Source organism: Colletotrichum destructivum, chromosome 3 (genome assembly GCF_034447905.1).
Source record: "Colletotrichum destructivum chromosome 3, complete sequence".
Classification (NCBI taxonomy): Eukaryota; Fungi; Ascomycota; class Sordariomycetes; order Glomerellales; family Glomerellaceae; genus Colletotrichum; species Colletotrichum destructivum.
The window spans coordinates 5,225,525-5,238,886 of record NC_085898.1 but is presented as its reverse complement, the minus strand read 5'-3'; the positions used below and the strand labels follow the sequence as shown (position 1 = coordinate 5,238,886).

Genomic DNA, 13,362 nt, shown 5'->3' with positions numbered 1-13,362 from the left:
GGTCGTCTTCACCGCCCAGTAGGGTAGGTCAAAAGAGACTTGGCACGACCACAACGAACTTTTTTTCCATGTAGCCGAGTAGCATTCGGGTTTATTGTCTCCGCTCGAAGGGTCAGAGCTTAGTATAAGAGAAGAGTGTCGCGATGATCCATCTCCTCTGATCATCTCCCCCTTGGCTGGCTCGCCCTCCCCAACAGTCGCGTACGTCAATCAACTCCATATTATCTCTTCTGTCGCGGTATTCGTTCTCTAGATATACAATCCAAGTTCTTTTCCGTATTGCTTTCACCAGCGTCATCACCGGAACCAAAACGAAAGAGATGCGTCTCATCACGGCCTTCTCGACTGGCGTGTGCGTCCTCGGCGTCGTCGTCGTCGAGGCTCTCCCCCGCCGCGCTCACACTTTTGTCAAGAGGCAAGTCACCGAGCTCCGGGAGGAGTACGACTTCGTCGTCGTCGGCGGTGGTACCTCTGGTCTGACCATCGCCGACCGTGTTTCGGCTGCCTTCCCCGAGAGTGAGTTATGAATCCTTCCGATGCTAGTTAATACCTAGGCGGAGGGTCCCAATTTCTTGATGCCGGGACAATCTTTGAAAGGCTTATGCGGATGCCCCCCCCTTCATAGAGAACGTCCTAGTCATCGAGTACGGCAAGATCGAGGGGACCGTTGGGTACTACGATCCGCCCGAGGATGGCCGTGGAGCCAGCCGTCTGGTCATCAGCTCCCCTCCCGTTGCCAGCGTCAACAACCGCGCCGCTACCGTTCTCCTTGGCATGACTGTGGGCGGAGGGTCCGCCATCAACGGTCAGTTCCTGGACCGTGGCTCCAGATACGACTACGACGAGTGGGCGCGACTCGGTAGCCCCCAGTTCGACGACAGCTCTGATAGTTGGGACTGGGAGAACTTTGGCCCAGCGTTCAAGAAGGTAAATAGCCCGCCCCTGTCCTTTTCCAATGTTGAACCCCTTTCCTCTGCTAACAATGAAATACATCAGTCCTTCTTCCTCACCGAGCCCAGCGACGAGCTTGCCGAAAAGTACGGCTACACTTGGAATGCCTCCGCGTACACCGGCGACGCGATCGAGGCCTCTTTCCCGCCCTTTCAGTGGCCCGCCCAGCGTATGTGACTTTTCCAGACTGGTAAACTATACTAGGTTAGGAATAGTGAAGACGCTGAACATGGCATGTTGACAACTCTACAGGGCTCGGTTGGCGGGGTTTCGAGGAGTTCGGTCTCGATACCCCCGCCAGCTGCGACGACGGGGACAAGCACGGCATCTGCTGGGTTCCCACAGCGCAGAACTCCGAGACCGTCGAGCGGTCTCACGCCGGTGTTGGTCACTACACCAGGATCGCCGAGACCCGTCCCAACCTCGATCTCCTCGTCGAGCACAAGGTCACACGCCTTGTAGTCGACAAGGACGAGAAAAGAGTTCCCGCCGTCGAGTTTCGCCCCGTGGCCCCGGGCGGTGAGGTCCGCACCATCCGCCCCAAGCACGAGGTCATCCTGTCGGCCGGCGCCGTCCATACCCCCCAGATTCTCCAGCGCAGCGGTATCGCCTCTGCCGCATACCTCGAGTCAGAGGGCATCGAGCTCGTCGAGGACCTCCCTGGTGTCGGCCAGAACTTCCAAGACCACTGCGGAGTCCCCGTGGCCTACTCTTACGACACTCCCAGCCCCAGCGAGGCCGACGTCGCCAACAACGCGACCTACGCCGCCGAGGCCGTCGCCCAGTTCCGCGAGCGCCCCGCCCGGGGCCCTTACACTCTCGCCATGGGCAACAGCGCCGCCTACGTCGCCCTCCAACACGTCACGCCCGAGTGGCAGCAGATCGTCGCGGACATCCGCGCCCAGATCGGGGACCGCTCCGTCCTCCGCTATCTTCCCGCCGGCGCCGCCGAGCCCGTCCGCGAGGGCTACATGGCGCAGCTCGAGATCATCGCCCAGGCGCTGGAGCACCCCGAGCATCCCATCCTCGAGATGCCCTTCCAGGCGGAGCCCGGGACGGGATTCCTCCTCAAGCCCCTCAGCCGCGGCTCCGTCGTCCTGAACTCCACCGACCACGACGCCACGCCCGTCGTCAACTACGCCACCGGCGCGAACCCCGTTGACCTCGAAATCATGGCCGCCTACGTCGACTACTTCCGCCGTCTCTACTCCACCGACACGTGGCAGGGGCTTGGCGCCGTCGAGGTCGCCCCCGGTGCCCATGTCACCGACCACGACGCCCTCATCGAGTACGTCAAGGACAACGTCATCCAGTCGCTCATGCATCCGTGCTGCACGGCTGCCATGCTCCCCCGCGAGAAGGGCGGCGTCGTCGACTCGAGCCTGTCCGTCTACGGCATCCCGGGCCTCCGCGTTGCCGACTGCTCCATTATCCCCACCATCCCTGCTGCGCACACCACCACGACGGCGTACGCCATTGGCGAGAAGGTGAACCGTTCTCGGCTGCATCCCGTTTCTGTTGTTGAGGGGATTCATGATTGCTAACAGATATGCAGGCTGCTGAGATCATCATCCGCCGGTGGAAGAAGAAGTGCAAGGTTTGAGATGAGCAAGTTCACCATCGTCGGAACTTTATGTCCTTCATGGGAAAAAGGGGGAGAGCTGAAGGGGTCCGCAGGGCTGTACAAACTGTGATAGCGACTGTTCATATATTCCTCATAAATATTGGCACCCTTTAGTCTCTTTGCAACCTGCCAATCGGTCAGCCCTTCTTAGAAGAAAACGATGTAAGTCAAGAGTTGCGGCATAACACAATGTAGGGGTTCGGTCCGAACCTTGGCTCCAAAAACCCTATTAAGGGCTTAATTAAGGAGTCAGATAACAACTGGATAGAAGTTGAATTCAATAAACTCTATATTAAAGACACGTTAAATACTAAATGAACACTTTTGACGAGCCTTTTCAATCACTTCGCTTACACCTTAGGTTTGCCTCTAACCACCACTCGTGCTATCTATCTATCTCCAAGCAAGCGATACCCGCATAAGCAGCAGATCAATGAATGCCCTTGGGAGTGTGTACGGACAATTCTGTGCTTGACGGTTAATGACTGGGACTGGCGCGATATGGACACCTACAATACGGCTCCTAGCTTTATGTCTATTTCGACCTCCTGTTCAGTCCGCACCTCGATGTCAAAAAACCGCATAACGTCAAGGCTCAAGTGAAGACATTTGTTAGTGTGGAAGTACCTTACAAGAAGATTGTCTCATTTGATTGGTGGCCCCAAGTCAAAGGATCCAGCCACCTACCAAATGTACCGTGACACCATCAGTGCGACTAAAAGCGAGAGGATAGCCAGCATCGTCTTACGTTGTATCGATGAGAAGACAGGTCCCGACGGCGTTTGGAATCTGCTGCTGATAGTGCCAGGGTGCGTGCCGACGTTCAGGGCATTTTCGGACAATGACCCGGCTGTCTGTGTACGTTGCGAATAGTGTCATCCCCGTCTGTCCAGCTCGGCCAAACAACAACATCTTCCTCTTCATTGGTGGCTGTGCACATTCGAGCCATCGTAGTCTTAGTCAACGACCTCGGACATGCTCCGAGAAGACCACTGGCCATCCCGTCGGCTTCGGATCCTCCGATCTGTGGAGACGACCACATCAAAAATTGCCGAACCCCCCCTGTTTGGTATGACGCATACAGATTTTTTTCGCCTTCCACGCAGTTCCTTTCGCCGAGTCCGGAGCCGAGATGATGATAATGGGCCAATATTTTGACGGCGGTGATCCGAGTCTTGGCTCTTCCTCCCCCGGACGGGCTGGTATCCATTATCCATCCATCAACCCGCCTCCAATATCGGATTCCGGTCGAGAAATTTTCGCGCTTCGTGTCTTACAGGAGCATATCAACCGAATTCTCATCACTCAAACCTCTCATGCATCCACTTGCTTAAAGAGGAGATCTCCCATGTGCTTCTAGCATCCAAATGCTACGACCTTATCAAGCCCCGTTCTCCCTGATCGCCACCAAAAAGAAGGGGTTCCAAACATGAGGGGCGACCTCGAGACGACCAGGGCCGAAAAGGCCCTCCACGACCAGACCGACATCCTCCCGCTGAGGAAGCTGCTCGTCGTCTTCGCGACGCTGGCCGTCACCCTGCTCGTCTCCTTCATCGACCAGAACGGCATCAGCGTCACGCTGCCCACCATCGCCGCCGACCTCGACGCCGAGGCCACCATCTCCTGGGCCGGCACCGCGTCGCTCGTCGCCAACACGACCTTCCAGATGCTGTACGGCCGCTTCTCCGACATCTTTGGCCGCAAGGCCGTCTTCCTGACCGCCGTCGCGCTGCTGTCCGTCGCCGACCTGCTGTGCGGCCTGTCGCGGAACGCGGCCATGTTCTACGTCTTCCGCGGCGTCGCGGGCATCGGCGGCGGCGGCATCTCGAACCTCGCCATGATCATCGTCTCGGACGTCGTCACCCTCGAGCAGCGGGGCAAGTACCAGGGCATCCTCGGCTCCATGATCGGCCTGGGCAACGTCCTCGGGCCCTTCCTCGCCGCGGCCTTCGTCGAGAGGGCGACGTGGAGGGCCTTCTTCTGGATGCTCTCGCCGCTCGGCGTCATCGTCGGCGTCATCTCCTATTTCCTCCTGCCGTCCAAGCCGCCGCAGGACGATTTTGTGAGGAGCGTCAAGAAGATCGACTATGCCGGCTCCCTGACATCCTCGGCCGGGGTTATCTTGTTGTTGATTCCCATCTCTGGGGGTACGTATTACAATCCATATGATGCTCTGAGTGTGTGAATCACAACACGTCAATACTGTTACTTACAGATACTACTAGGTGGTGCCTACTTCCCATGGAACTCGGCCATGGTCATCAGCATGCTCACGATCGGTGCCCTCGCCCTGGTCTCTTTTGTGATTGTTGAATGGAAGTTTGCGAAACTCCCCATGATGCCGGGTAGGTCTACCGTTTCGAGCACAGCGGTACTATTGCTAGACAGACCACAAGCACTAACCTCGCCGAGCCAGTCCCTATCTTCAAGAACAAAGTCATCGTCGTTCTGTTAACTCAGTCCTTCCTCTTTGGTGCGGTGTACCAATCGTATCTCTACTATGTTCCCCTCTACCTCCAGAACGCACATCAGTATTCGGTCATCCAGTCTGCTGCAATCTACGTCGCCCTCGTCGTCTGCCAGTCCGTCTTCTCCATCATCTCGGGACAGTACATCTCGAGGGTTCAGCGCTACGGAGAGGTCATATGGGCCGGATTCGGTCTTTGGACTTTGTACGTCGAAACCATGGCTCCCTCCCCCCTCTGTGACTTTTTTTCTTTCCCTCGACTCACAAATATCTCACAGGGGTGCGGGACTGACTCTGATCTACGATCGCCACACCAAGCCGGGAGTCATCGTCATCCCGCTGCTCATCATCGGCATCGGCGTCGGCTTCATCTTCCAGCCGACCCTCGTCGCCCTCCAAGCGCACTCCATCAAGTCCCGACGGGCCGTCATCACGTCCAACCGCAACTTCTTCCGGTGCGCCGGCGGCGCGTGTGGCCTCGCCGTGTCTGGGGCGGTACTGCAGGCGACCCTGAGAGCGAAGCTGCCACCAGAGTTCAAGGACCTGGCGAGCAGCACCTATTCGATACCCAAGCTGAACGAGCAGGACATGTCCGCCGTTCTGGATGCATACATGGCGGCGAGTCGGGCGGTTTTCATTCTCCAGATACCATTGATCGGGTTGTGCCTGATTGGTTGCTTGTTCATCAGAGACCGAGGTCTACATCCGATCGAGGATGCAAAAGCAGAAGAGTCATCAGGTGAAAGTCGAGATGAAGAAGATGCAGTTCCACAAGAGAAGGATTCGGGGAACGGCAATGGTAGAAACGATGAACGGATATTGGCGCCTGTTTCCAGCAGCCGGCGGGAAGTGGCAGGTAATTGAGATCTTATGATACATGAACATGATACACGGCATAGAGGGCACGACAAGATATAGAAAAAGGAGATTTGGTAGTAATAGTAATAGATGCACGATTAAACTCTTTTCAGAGTTTGTCATTGCAGGGCCAAGCAGGGGCCAAGGTTGTATTCAATAGTACATCGTAGGCTCAAGGTCACCCCATCTTGCAACTATTATGTAGTACGGAGTAGGGAGGGCTACGATACGTTTATGCTGACATCCAACAACATGAGGAGGCCGCCAGGGGGAAATCTCCTCGGCTTTCACCAGTGTCACTGGCAAGTCAATTGATTGCGGAATCACTACGAATTCATGACGTTGTGTGCTTCCCATTACACCCTGCAGCCCCAACAGAAAACCTCCCCAAAGAGCCTCGACGGGCGTTCAGGAACCCGGGAACCCGTGGAAGGATTATAAGGATTGGTCATGGGCCGATTGGCAATAAACGAAGGCGTAAGAAAATCCACCCGCCCGCCGTACATATACACGCAAACCCCACGTCCGCCGCAGGGCAAGGTGAGGAGCCGCCCCCTCCCAAGATCCCCCCCCCCTCCCCCCTGCAGTTTGTTCTGAGACAGAGGAGCGGGAACAACCCCGAGGCTTCCTGCGCCGTGACCGGATGAGTGGAGGGCGGTGGCATGGGAATATGTATACCCCCGTTAGTAATCCCGGTTGGTACCTTTTGCAGCTCCGGTCGTGGGGGTCAAGGGACTCACGGTGGGGGTTGGAACGCGGGGTGAACCACATCTTGCGTGGACGCAAACATGAAGGTGGACCGGGTTGCGCATGTGGCCTTCTCAGGGCGGAGATTCATGATGCGGAGTGCTTTGTTAAGAATGGAGGCTATGTATCCCATACGCTTCGTGTTTTACAGTCCGAATCCTCGATATCAGTCAGTCCTTGAAGCCAGGACAAGCCGAAGCGGAGAATCATCGACACGACGACCTCTTCACTTACACACGTCACGGAAGAGATTAGCACACCATGGCGAAAATCACATCAGTCCGGTATTACCGCGTGAAGCCTCGCTGGCTCATGGTCAAGATCACCGACGAGGATGGTGAGTACGGCTGGGGTGAGGCCACGCTGGAAGGACACGACCTAGCTGTCGAGGGAAGTCTCGAGGAGATGATTCCCAGGATAGTTGGCCTGGAAGCAAAGTAAGTCGTCGCTAGGCCACCAAAAATGGGCATACGATTAGATGCCATAAGTTCAGCCATCTTGCACAAGACTCAGGCTGATCATCAACAGCAACATCGAGCACATCTGGCAAACGTTCTGGAGACACGGGTTCTACCGAGGAGGCCCGGTGTTCATGTCAGCAATGTCCGGTATCGATATTGCATTGTGGGATTTGAAAGGTACGCCGTCAAGTCTCTGAAGCCAGCGTCTTCATTGCTGACGTCTCATGCCCCATACATCCAGGACGCAAGTTGAAGGTACCCATCTATGAGCTGTTGGGCGGCCAAGTGCGCGACAAGGTGCAGGTGTACTGCTGGATCGGTGGCGACAGGCCATCAGACGTCGAAGCAGCGGCGTAAGTCTCTCGCGATAACACCCGCGGGGGAGACACAACCTCCATGCTGATATCTCTCAACAGCAAGAAGCGTATCGAGCAGGGCTTGACGTGCGTCAAAATGAACGCAACCGAGGACATGAACTGGGTCGACTCGCCAAAGGTTCTCAAGGCCACGGTCGAGCGCATCAAGCAGGTCAAGGCCCTCGGCCTCGACGTTGGCCTCGACTTCCACGGTCGGCTGCACAAGGCCATGGCCAAGCAGCTCGCGCGCGCGCTGGAGCCCCACGAGCCGCTCTTCATCGAGGAGCCGCTGCTGTGCGAGCACCCAGAGGCCATCAAGCAGCTGGCGAACCAGACGACGATCCCCATCGCCTTTGGCGAGCGGCTGTACACGAGGTGGGACATCAAGCGGTTCCTCGAGGACGCGAGCGTCGACATCCTGCAGCCGGACATCGCGCACGCCGGGGGCATCTCCGAGACGAAGCGGATCGCCACCATGGCCGAGGCGTACGACGTGGCCATCGCGCCGCACTGCCCGCTCGGCCCTGTCGCGTTCGCGGCGAGCGTGCAGGTCGCGCTGTCGTCGCCCAACTTCTCCATCCTCGAGATGAGCCTGGGCATGCACTACAACACCGAGGCCGGTGACATTGATCTGTTGACGTACCTGAAGAACCCCAGCGTGTTTGACATCGAAGGGGGCTACGTCAGGGCGCCGACGGGGTACGGTCTGGGCATCGAGATCGACGAGGACATGGTCGTCAAGATCTCCAAGGAGACGGAGCCGTGGCAGTGCAAGGTCTTCCACGGCCCTGATGGGAGCATCCGGGAGTGGTAGTCAAAAGAGACGGAGTCCGGTAGACTGTGATTTCTACGAGTATCACAGTAAAGGCCATGTAATCAACCCAGAATGAGGTCTTGTAGGGCAAATTTGAGTCAATGGATTTATACGCGAGGGATTTCAACAACATGAATACAAATGGTCTGCCACAGACCTATGGACTTGTGATGTATGAAATATCGGGCGGGATGTCATCTAGTTATCAGCTTGTAAGTGAAAGGGGTTCCTCAGCAATTACACGCATACTTCAGTGTGTTGTACATTATCACTTGCACAACGTACGAGACGTGTAAATGCCTTATGGTATGGATATGGAGAATGCGAAGGGATAACTCTGAGAAGACGAATTTCCAAATTTCAACTCTAGAAAATAGGATACCTGGTTTCCCATTGCCTATATACAACATCGCGAGTGACTGTCCACGTAGAACCATCAACCCTACAGAAACCTCTTAAGGCTTCAAGTCAAGTCAACCCCCACTGAGCGATCGATTGGGCCAGACTACCACCCCCTTACCCCCCCCAAGTGCCGTCGGGAATATGTACAAAAGCAAGAGTTGGTTGTCAGCAGACGATGTGGTCCACAAGAGACCCCCCCCCCCCCCCCCCCCCCCCCCCCCGAGTGTCACATCCAATCTCCCTAAGCTGGACAACATCCGGCCAGAGTACCATCTTGAATACCGCATCCGTCCACACACATTCACACACACACACACATACACACACACACACCAACGCCACTCACCGGCCCATCCAGCCCCCGTCGACGGTCAGCAGCTCGCCCGAAACGTACAGACTCCCCGCCCCCGCGAGGAACACCGTGGCGCCCTTGAAGTCCTCGGGCGTGCCCCATCTGCCCGCGGGGATCCGCGCCAGGATGCCCGCCGCGCGCCCGGGGTCGCCCATGAGCGCCTCGTTCATGTCCGTGGCGACGTACCCCGGCGCCACGGCGTTGACGTTGACCCCCTGGCCCGCCCACTCGTTGCTCAGGGCCTTTGTGAGCTGCGCGATGCCGCCCTTGGCCGCCGCGTACGCGGGCACCGTGATGCCCCCTTGGAAGCTGACGAGCGAGGCGACGTTGATGATGCTGCCGCGGTGGCCGGTGGCCGGGTTGGGTGGCCGCGTGAGCATGTAGGCGCCCAGGTCGCGGCAGAGGGTCCAGACCGTCTTGAGGTTGACCTGCAGCACCTCGTCCCAGTCGCCCATGGGGAACCGGTGGGCCGGGTGTCTGCGCTGAATGCCGGCGCAGGTGACGAGGATGCTGACGTCGTGGCCGTCGGCGAGGATCCGTTGCGTCAGGCCTTCTACTTGGGCTTGGTTGGACAGGTCTGCTGTGTAGACGGTGGCCGTCCTGCTGATTGCCTCGATTTGCTTCTTAGTTTCCGTGTTGCTTTCGTCTCTCTGCTGTGGTGTTAGAAACAGGCATCGGTGTGCTATTGTTGTCCATCTCAGGGGGGCCACGCTTACTTGGATGAGAATGATATCTGAGCCTGCTTCCGCCAGCGATACGGCCATGGCCTGGCCGATGCCTCTGGTGCCTCCAGTCACCACAGCCGTACGGCCGTTCAAAGAGAAAAGCTTTTCGAGAATGCTCGACATTGTTCCTATTGTTGCGTATTGTTTTGGAGAGTCCAATGTCCATCTTGAGTCCTTCGCCTGATATTCGCCTTCATATCCGTCATCCTCATCCCACCGATCATCAGCTTGTTCGCCAATTGTCTGAGGGCCCCCCCCTCCCCCCCCCCCATCTTGGAGGACTCTTGAGACCCCCACGACAGCACTCCGTTGAAACTTGTGCGTGCCCGTATTATCATCCCCCCCCCCCCCCAGTTAGATCCGAGCTTCGGCTGCAAACAGGACTCTGCATGGAGTGGAGCTCAGGTGATTCGTGTATTGTCACGACGAGGTGGCCAGCTCACTAGCTTGCCAGCCATGCCCGCGCGAGTCGTCACGGAGGAACCAGCGGGGAAAGCTGACTGGTAGAGGGGGCTGATTAGCCCGTTGGGATCGCAGCAACCTGCATCACATCGGGCAAGCCCTGGTGTCTGACCCGCATAATACGGGGTAGTTGGGGGTCAGGGTCAGCATCACGAGTCGGGGATATTCACGAGCCGCTTCGACGGATTTGACTTGAGTGACATCTTACGTGGGGGCCAGCTCATTGCCTCCTTAGGTTGTGTCGCCTGGAGCCATCAGCGTCAGCAGAGCCGAGGTGGATTTGGCTCACAACTGCTTGATGCGGGGTTATGAATGAGAGAACGTACCGAGAGATATGCTGGAACTTGGCTGTGGTGAGAAGAATCAACAAATGATGTCTGTCTCAAGAGTCGACCTGAGCGACAGTTGATACATCCGGGATTTCCTGGGCTACAGAGACAGTGCCTCTGCCGCCAAAAACATGACCGGAGAGGGGTCTTTGTGAACGATACAAACTCAGGATCAACAAGACCTAAAGAATCAAGGCGTTTATGCAGGGTTTCTGGACAGGACAGGTTCATGGTCTTACAAGCAATGGACGCTCAGGGAAGTTGAATTAATGCATTGTGACGATGCTGTGCTTCTGCAATCTGGCTCTCTCTATGTTCTTTATGCTCCTTAGTTCTTAACCTACTTCTCCAACGCTCTCTCCACCGCAACCAGCTCGGCGAAGCCGTCAAGCTGCTTCGTGAGCCGCTCCCCCTCCAGCAGCGCGCATGGTCTCCGGGGGAGCCCCCCGTACGAGTAGTACTCCTGCAGCGCCGCCTTGACCGAGACAAAGCCGCCCTGGATGGCCGTCCAGTCACCCCGTGCCACGACGGCCTGCAGCTCCCTCGCCTCCGCCAGCTTCCCCTCGTCCCAGAGGGTCATGAGCCGCACGCACGCCCGGGGCGCGATGTTGCCCGTCCCGCCGATGATGCCATGGCCGCCGACGACCAGCGTCTGCAGCGTGAAGTCGACGCTGCCACCGAACGTCCGGAACGGGGCGGCGGCGGTTGTGCCGGCTTCGGCGTCGCCGCTACTCTTCTTCGGGGCAGTCGTGGCGGCGGCTATCCGGGCCAGCTTGCCCGTGTTCCCACACGTCAGCTTCACGCCGACGATGTTAGGGTGCCTCGACAGGGCGACGATGGTGTCCGAGTTGAGGTCCAGGCCGCTGCAGGCGCCCGGGTAGTTGTAGATGAGGACGGGGACGGGGCTTGCGTCGGCGACCTCGCGGAAGTGCTGCAGGATGTGGTCGGTGGTGAGGAGGCCGCCGTAGTAGGCCGGCGGCAGGACGAGGGCGTAGTCGCCGCCCGACGAGGCGGCTTCGCGGCAGAGCTGGACGGTCTCTCTCGTCGACTGGGCGCCGCAGCCGACGATCAGGGGGAGGTCGGCCTTCCCGGCCGCGTCGAGGGCCGCTCGCGTGGTCCGGTTGATGAGTTGTCGTTCAGCGTGGTCGAGGTGGACGGCTTCGCCGTTGGAGCCGTGGGTGACGAGGCCGGCGACGCCGGCTGCGGCGAGACGGACCGCGTGGGAGGTGGTCGTCTCGACGTCTACTGAGTCGTCGTCGCGGAAGAAGGCCACCGTCGGGACGTAGAGGCCCGGGGCCAGAGCCGGTCGTGAGGCATGGCTCGCGCCGTTCCCGTTGTGGTGGTGAGAGTTGCCGATGGCTGAAGGAGACATGACGACAGTTGATGGGGGGTGGAAACGGGCTCGGAGGGGAAGAGAGGGAGGGAGAGAGAGAGAGAGAGAGGGTGAGAGAAGGAGAAAGAGAGTAGAATGATGACTAGGAACTTAATCTAATTAGTTGTGAATGAAGCTTCTTGTATAAAAAGCCCGACGCAGGATGCAAGGAGTCAGGCCAGCGGCGCATGAATAGTCATCATGGGATCAACTTATCGCCCCCCCTTGAGTCGGTCTGTGTAGTCGTGCGTGTGTGTACACAAATAAATATCCAACTATTCCCAAACCGTAGACATGATCCATGCCAACGAAAAGTGCTACCCCCACGCCGGCACCTCTCCCATCCTAAAGGGCAGGTTTATACGTGATTCGACCCGAGGCATCTCCCCAGCTCCGCCGGCTCCCAAGAAAACCACCCCCACAGATCGGAGGAAAATAAGGGATCCGGAGGACCATCCCGCGGGGGGGCGTTTCTGGTAGCAAATAGTTACGGTCCCCCCCTCCTGGGCGGCGGCGGCCAAGGGAGAGAGAGAGAGAGAGAGTCCCTCACTTTACCCCATTCAAACTCCACTGTATCTTCCCCGCACAGCCAGACCTTAGGGGCCCAACAGATCATCTAATTAGTGTCATGTACCTGGAATCATGTGGATGAGGGGAATCAGCATGTCCATCAGTCGAGTCGGTGGCGTCCGGGGTGGGCATCGGGCGTTGTTTCGTTTCCACCCCCCTCCAGCACGGATCGACTCGCTGAATTGGTCGCTCGTTGAAAGAGAGAGGAGAGGAACTTATGTGACGCCGAGCTCGAGTTGCTCGTCATCCCTGTGGAGAGGAGAGGTTCTTTTGTCCATCATGCGAGCGAGGTAGGAATTGCGAAAGACTGGGAAGCAAAAGAAAGGAATAAAAAGAAAGCAGCCCATTCTTGTTCTTTTCTTTTCTCACATCCCGCTAAACCTCTTCGTCGTTTAGTGACAGCTCGGTCTAATACCCTTTCAACTTCCAAGTCCCAACTGGGCAAAAGGGGTCAACGGCGTCCGGCTAGGTTCGGCAAGCCGGTCCAGGACCGCTGGGTCGTGGCCGTACCACCGCCGACTCCTCCGGGCACGCGATCATGTGAGACATTTTTGGGGCAAACATTCCGCGGGGAGCAGTGTGGGATGGCAATCGTTTCCGGCTTCTTGGGCGGCACCCCCCTCCCATACGGGAATAACTGCCTGGTTTGCTGTGCTATGGCGCAGTCCAATCGGGGAATATATCGTAGATGATGCTTAGAGTCTAGTGGAGATTCAGCGGATCGGATGGACGAACGCACCTTGCCACGCCTCAACATCTCCTCCCCCCCTCCTAATACCTCATCTCCTCACAAGCAAGCGCGACCGCGCGGGGGGGGGGGAGACCTGGGCAAAGAGCAAAAGTGCCTGGCTGCCCCTCCGGCCGGTCTTCAA

General features: G+C 57.6%; 5 protein-coding genes across 5 annotated transcripts; 3 read left to right on the top strand and 2 right to left on the bottom strand.

The window, feature by feature from the left end:
* Positions 1-320: 320 nt before the first annotated feature.
* CDEST_05709 (Putative glucose-methanol-choline oxidoreductase, FAD/NAD(P)-binding domain superfamily) lies at positions 321-2,495 on the top strand (the record flags this gene model as incomplete). The annotated part of the gene is made up of 3 exons (XM_062921868.1): positions 321-516; positions 626-1,120; positions 1,204-2,495. 3 exons carry the CDS (start codon positions 321-323, stop codon positions 2,493-2,495), a joined length of 1,983 nt encoding a protein of 660 aa, XP_062777919.1.
* Positions 2,496-3,748: 1,253 nt separating this feature from the next.
* CDEST_05708 (Putative major facilitator superfamily, MFS transporter superfamily) lies at positions 3,749-6,108 on the top strand. Its single transcript, XM_062921867.1, has 4 exons — positions 3,749-4,722; positions 4,801-4,920; positions 4,992-5,247; positions 5,321-6,108. Exons 1-4 carry the CDS (start codon positions 4,005-4,007, stop codon positions 5,904-5,906), a joined length of 1,680 nt encoding a protein of 559 aa, XP_062777918.1. The 5' UTR covers positions 3,749-4,004; the 3' UTR covers positions 5,907-6,108.
* A 697-nt stretch (positions 6,109-6,805) lies between these two features.
* On the top strand, positions 6,806-8,477 carry CDEST_05707 (Putative mandelate racemase/muconate lactonizing enzyme domain, enolase-like protein). Its single transcript, XM_062921866.1, has 4 exons — positions 6,806-7,084; positions 7,176-7,285; positions 7,350-7,461; positions 7,525-8,477. Exons 1-4 carry the CDS (start codon positions 6,909-6,911, stop codon positions 8,276-8,278), a joined length of 1,152 nt encoding a protein of 383 aa, XP_062777917.1. The 5' UTR covers positions 6,806-6,908; the 3' UTR covers positions 8,279-8,477.
* Positions 8,478-9,022: 545 nt separating this feature from the next.
* On the bottom strand, positions 9,023-9,984 carry CDEST_05706 (Putative short-chain dehydrogenase/reductase SDR, NAD(P)-binding domain superfamily; the record flags this gene model as incomplete). The annotated part of the gene is made up of 1 exon (XM_062921865.1): positions 9,023-9,984. The coding sequence occupies exon 1, from the start codon at positions 9,878-9,880 to the stop codon at positions 9,023-9,025; it is 858 nt and encodes a 285-aa protein (XP_062777916.1). The 5' UTR covers positions 9,881-9,984.
* A 904-nt stretch (positions 9,985-10,888) lies between these two features.
* CDEST_05705 (Putative aldolase-type TIM barrel) lies at positions 10,889-11,920 on the bottom strand (the record flags this gene model as incomplete). Its single annotated transcript, XM_062921864.1, has 1 exon — positions 10,889-11,920. The coding sequence occupies one exon, from the start codon at positions 11,918-11,920 to the stop codon at positions 10,889-10,891; it is 1,032 nt and encodes a 343-aa protein (XP_062777915.1).
* Between the last annotated feature and the right edge of the window lie 1,442 nt (positions 11,921-13,362).

Excerpts from the sequence above, each read along its gene's own strand:
- CDEST_05707 (XM_062921866.1), top strand. The coding sequence starts at position 6,909 with ATGGCGAAAATCACATCAGTCCGGTATTACCGCGTGAAGCCTCGCTGG. Across the intron at positions 7,286-7,349 it reads TGCATTGTGGGATTTGAAAG|GACGCAAGTTGAAGGTACCC; the intron begins GTACGCCGTCAA and ends CCATACATCCAG. Across the intron at positions 7,462-7,524 it reads TCAGACGTCGAAGCAGCGGC|CAAGAAGCGTATCGAGCAGG; the intron begins GTAAGTCTCTCG and ends ATCTCTCAACAG.
- CDEST_05708 (XM_062921867.1), top strand. The coding sequence starts at position 4,005 with ATGAGGGGCGACCTCGAGACGACCAGGGCCGAAAAGGCCCTCCACGAC. Across the intron at positions 4,723-4,800 it reads GTTGATTCCCATCTCTGGGG|GTGGTGCCTACTTCCCATGG; the intron begins GTACGTATTACA and ends AGATACTACTAG. Across the intron at positions 5,248-5,320 it reads GGATTCGGTCTTTGGACTTT|GGGTGCGGGACTGACTCTGA; the intron begins GTACGTCGAAAC and ends AATATCTCACAG.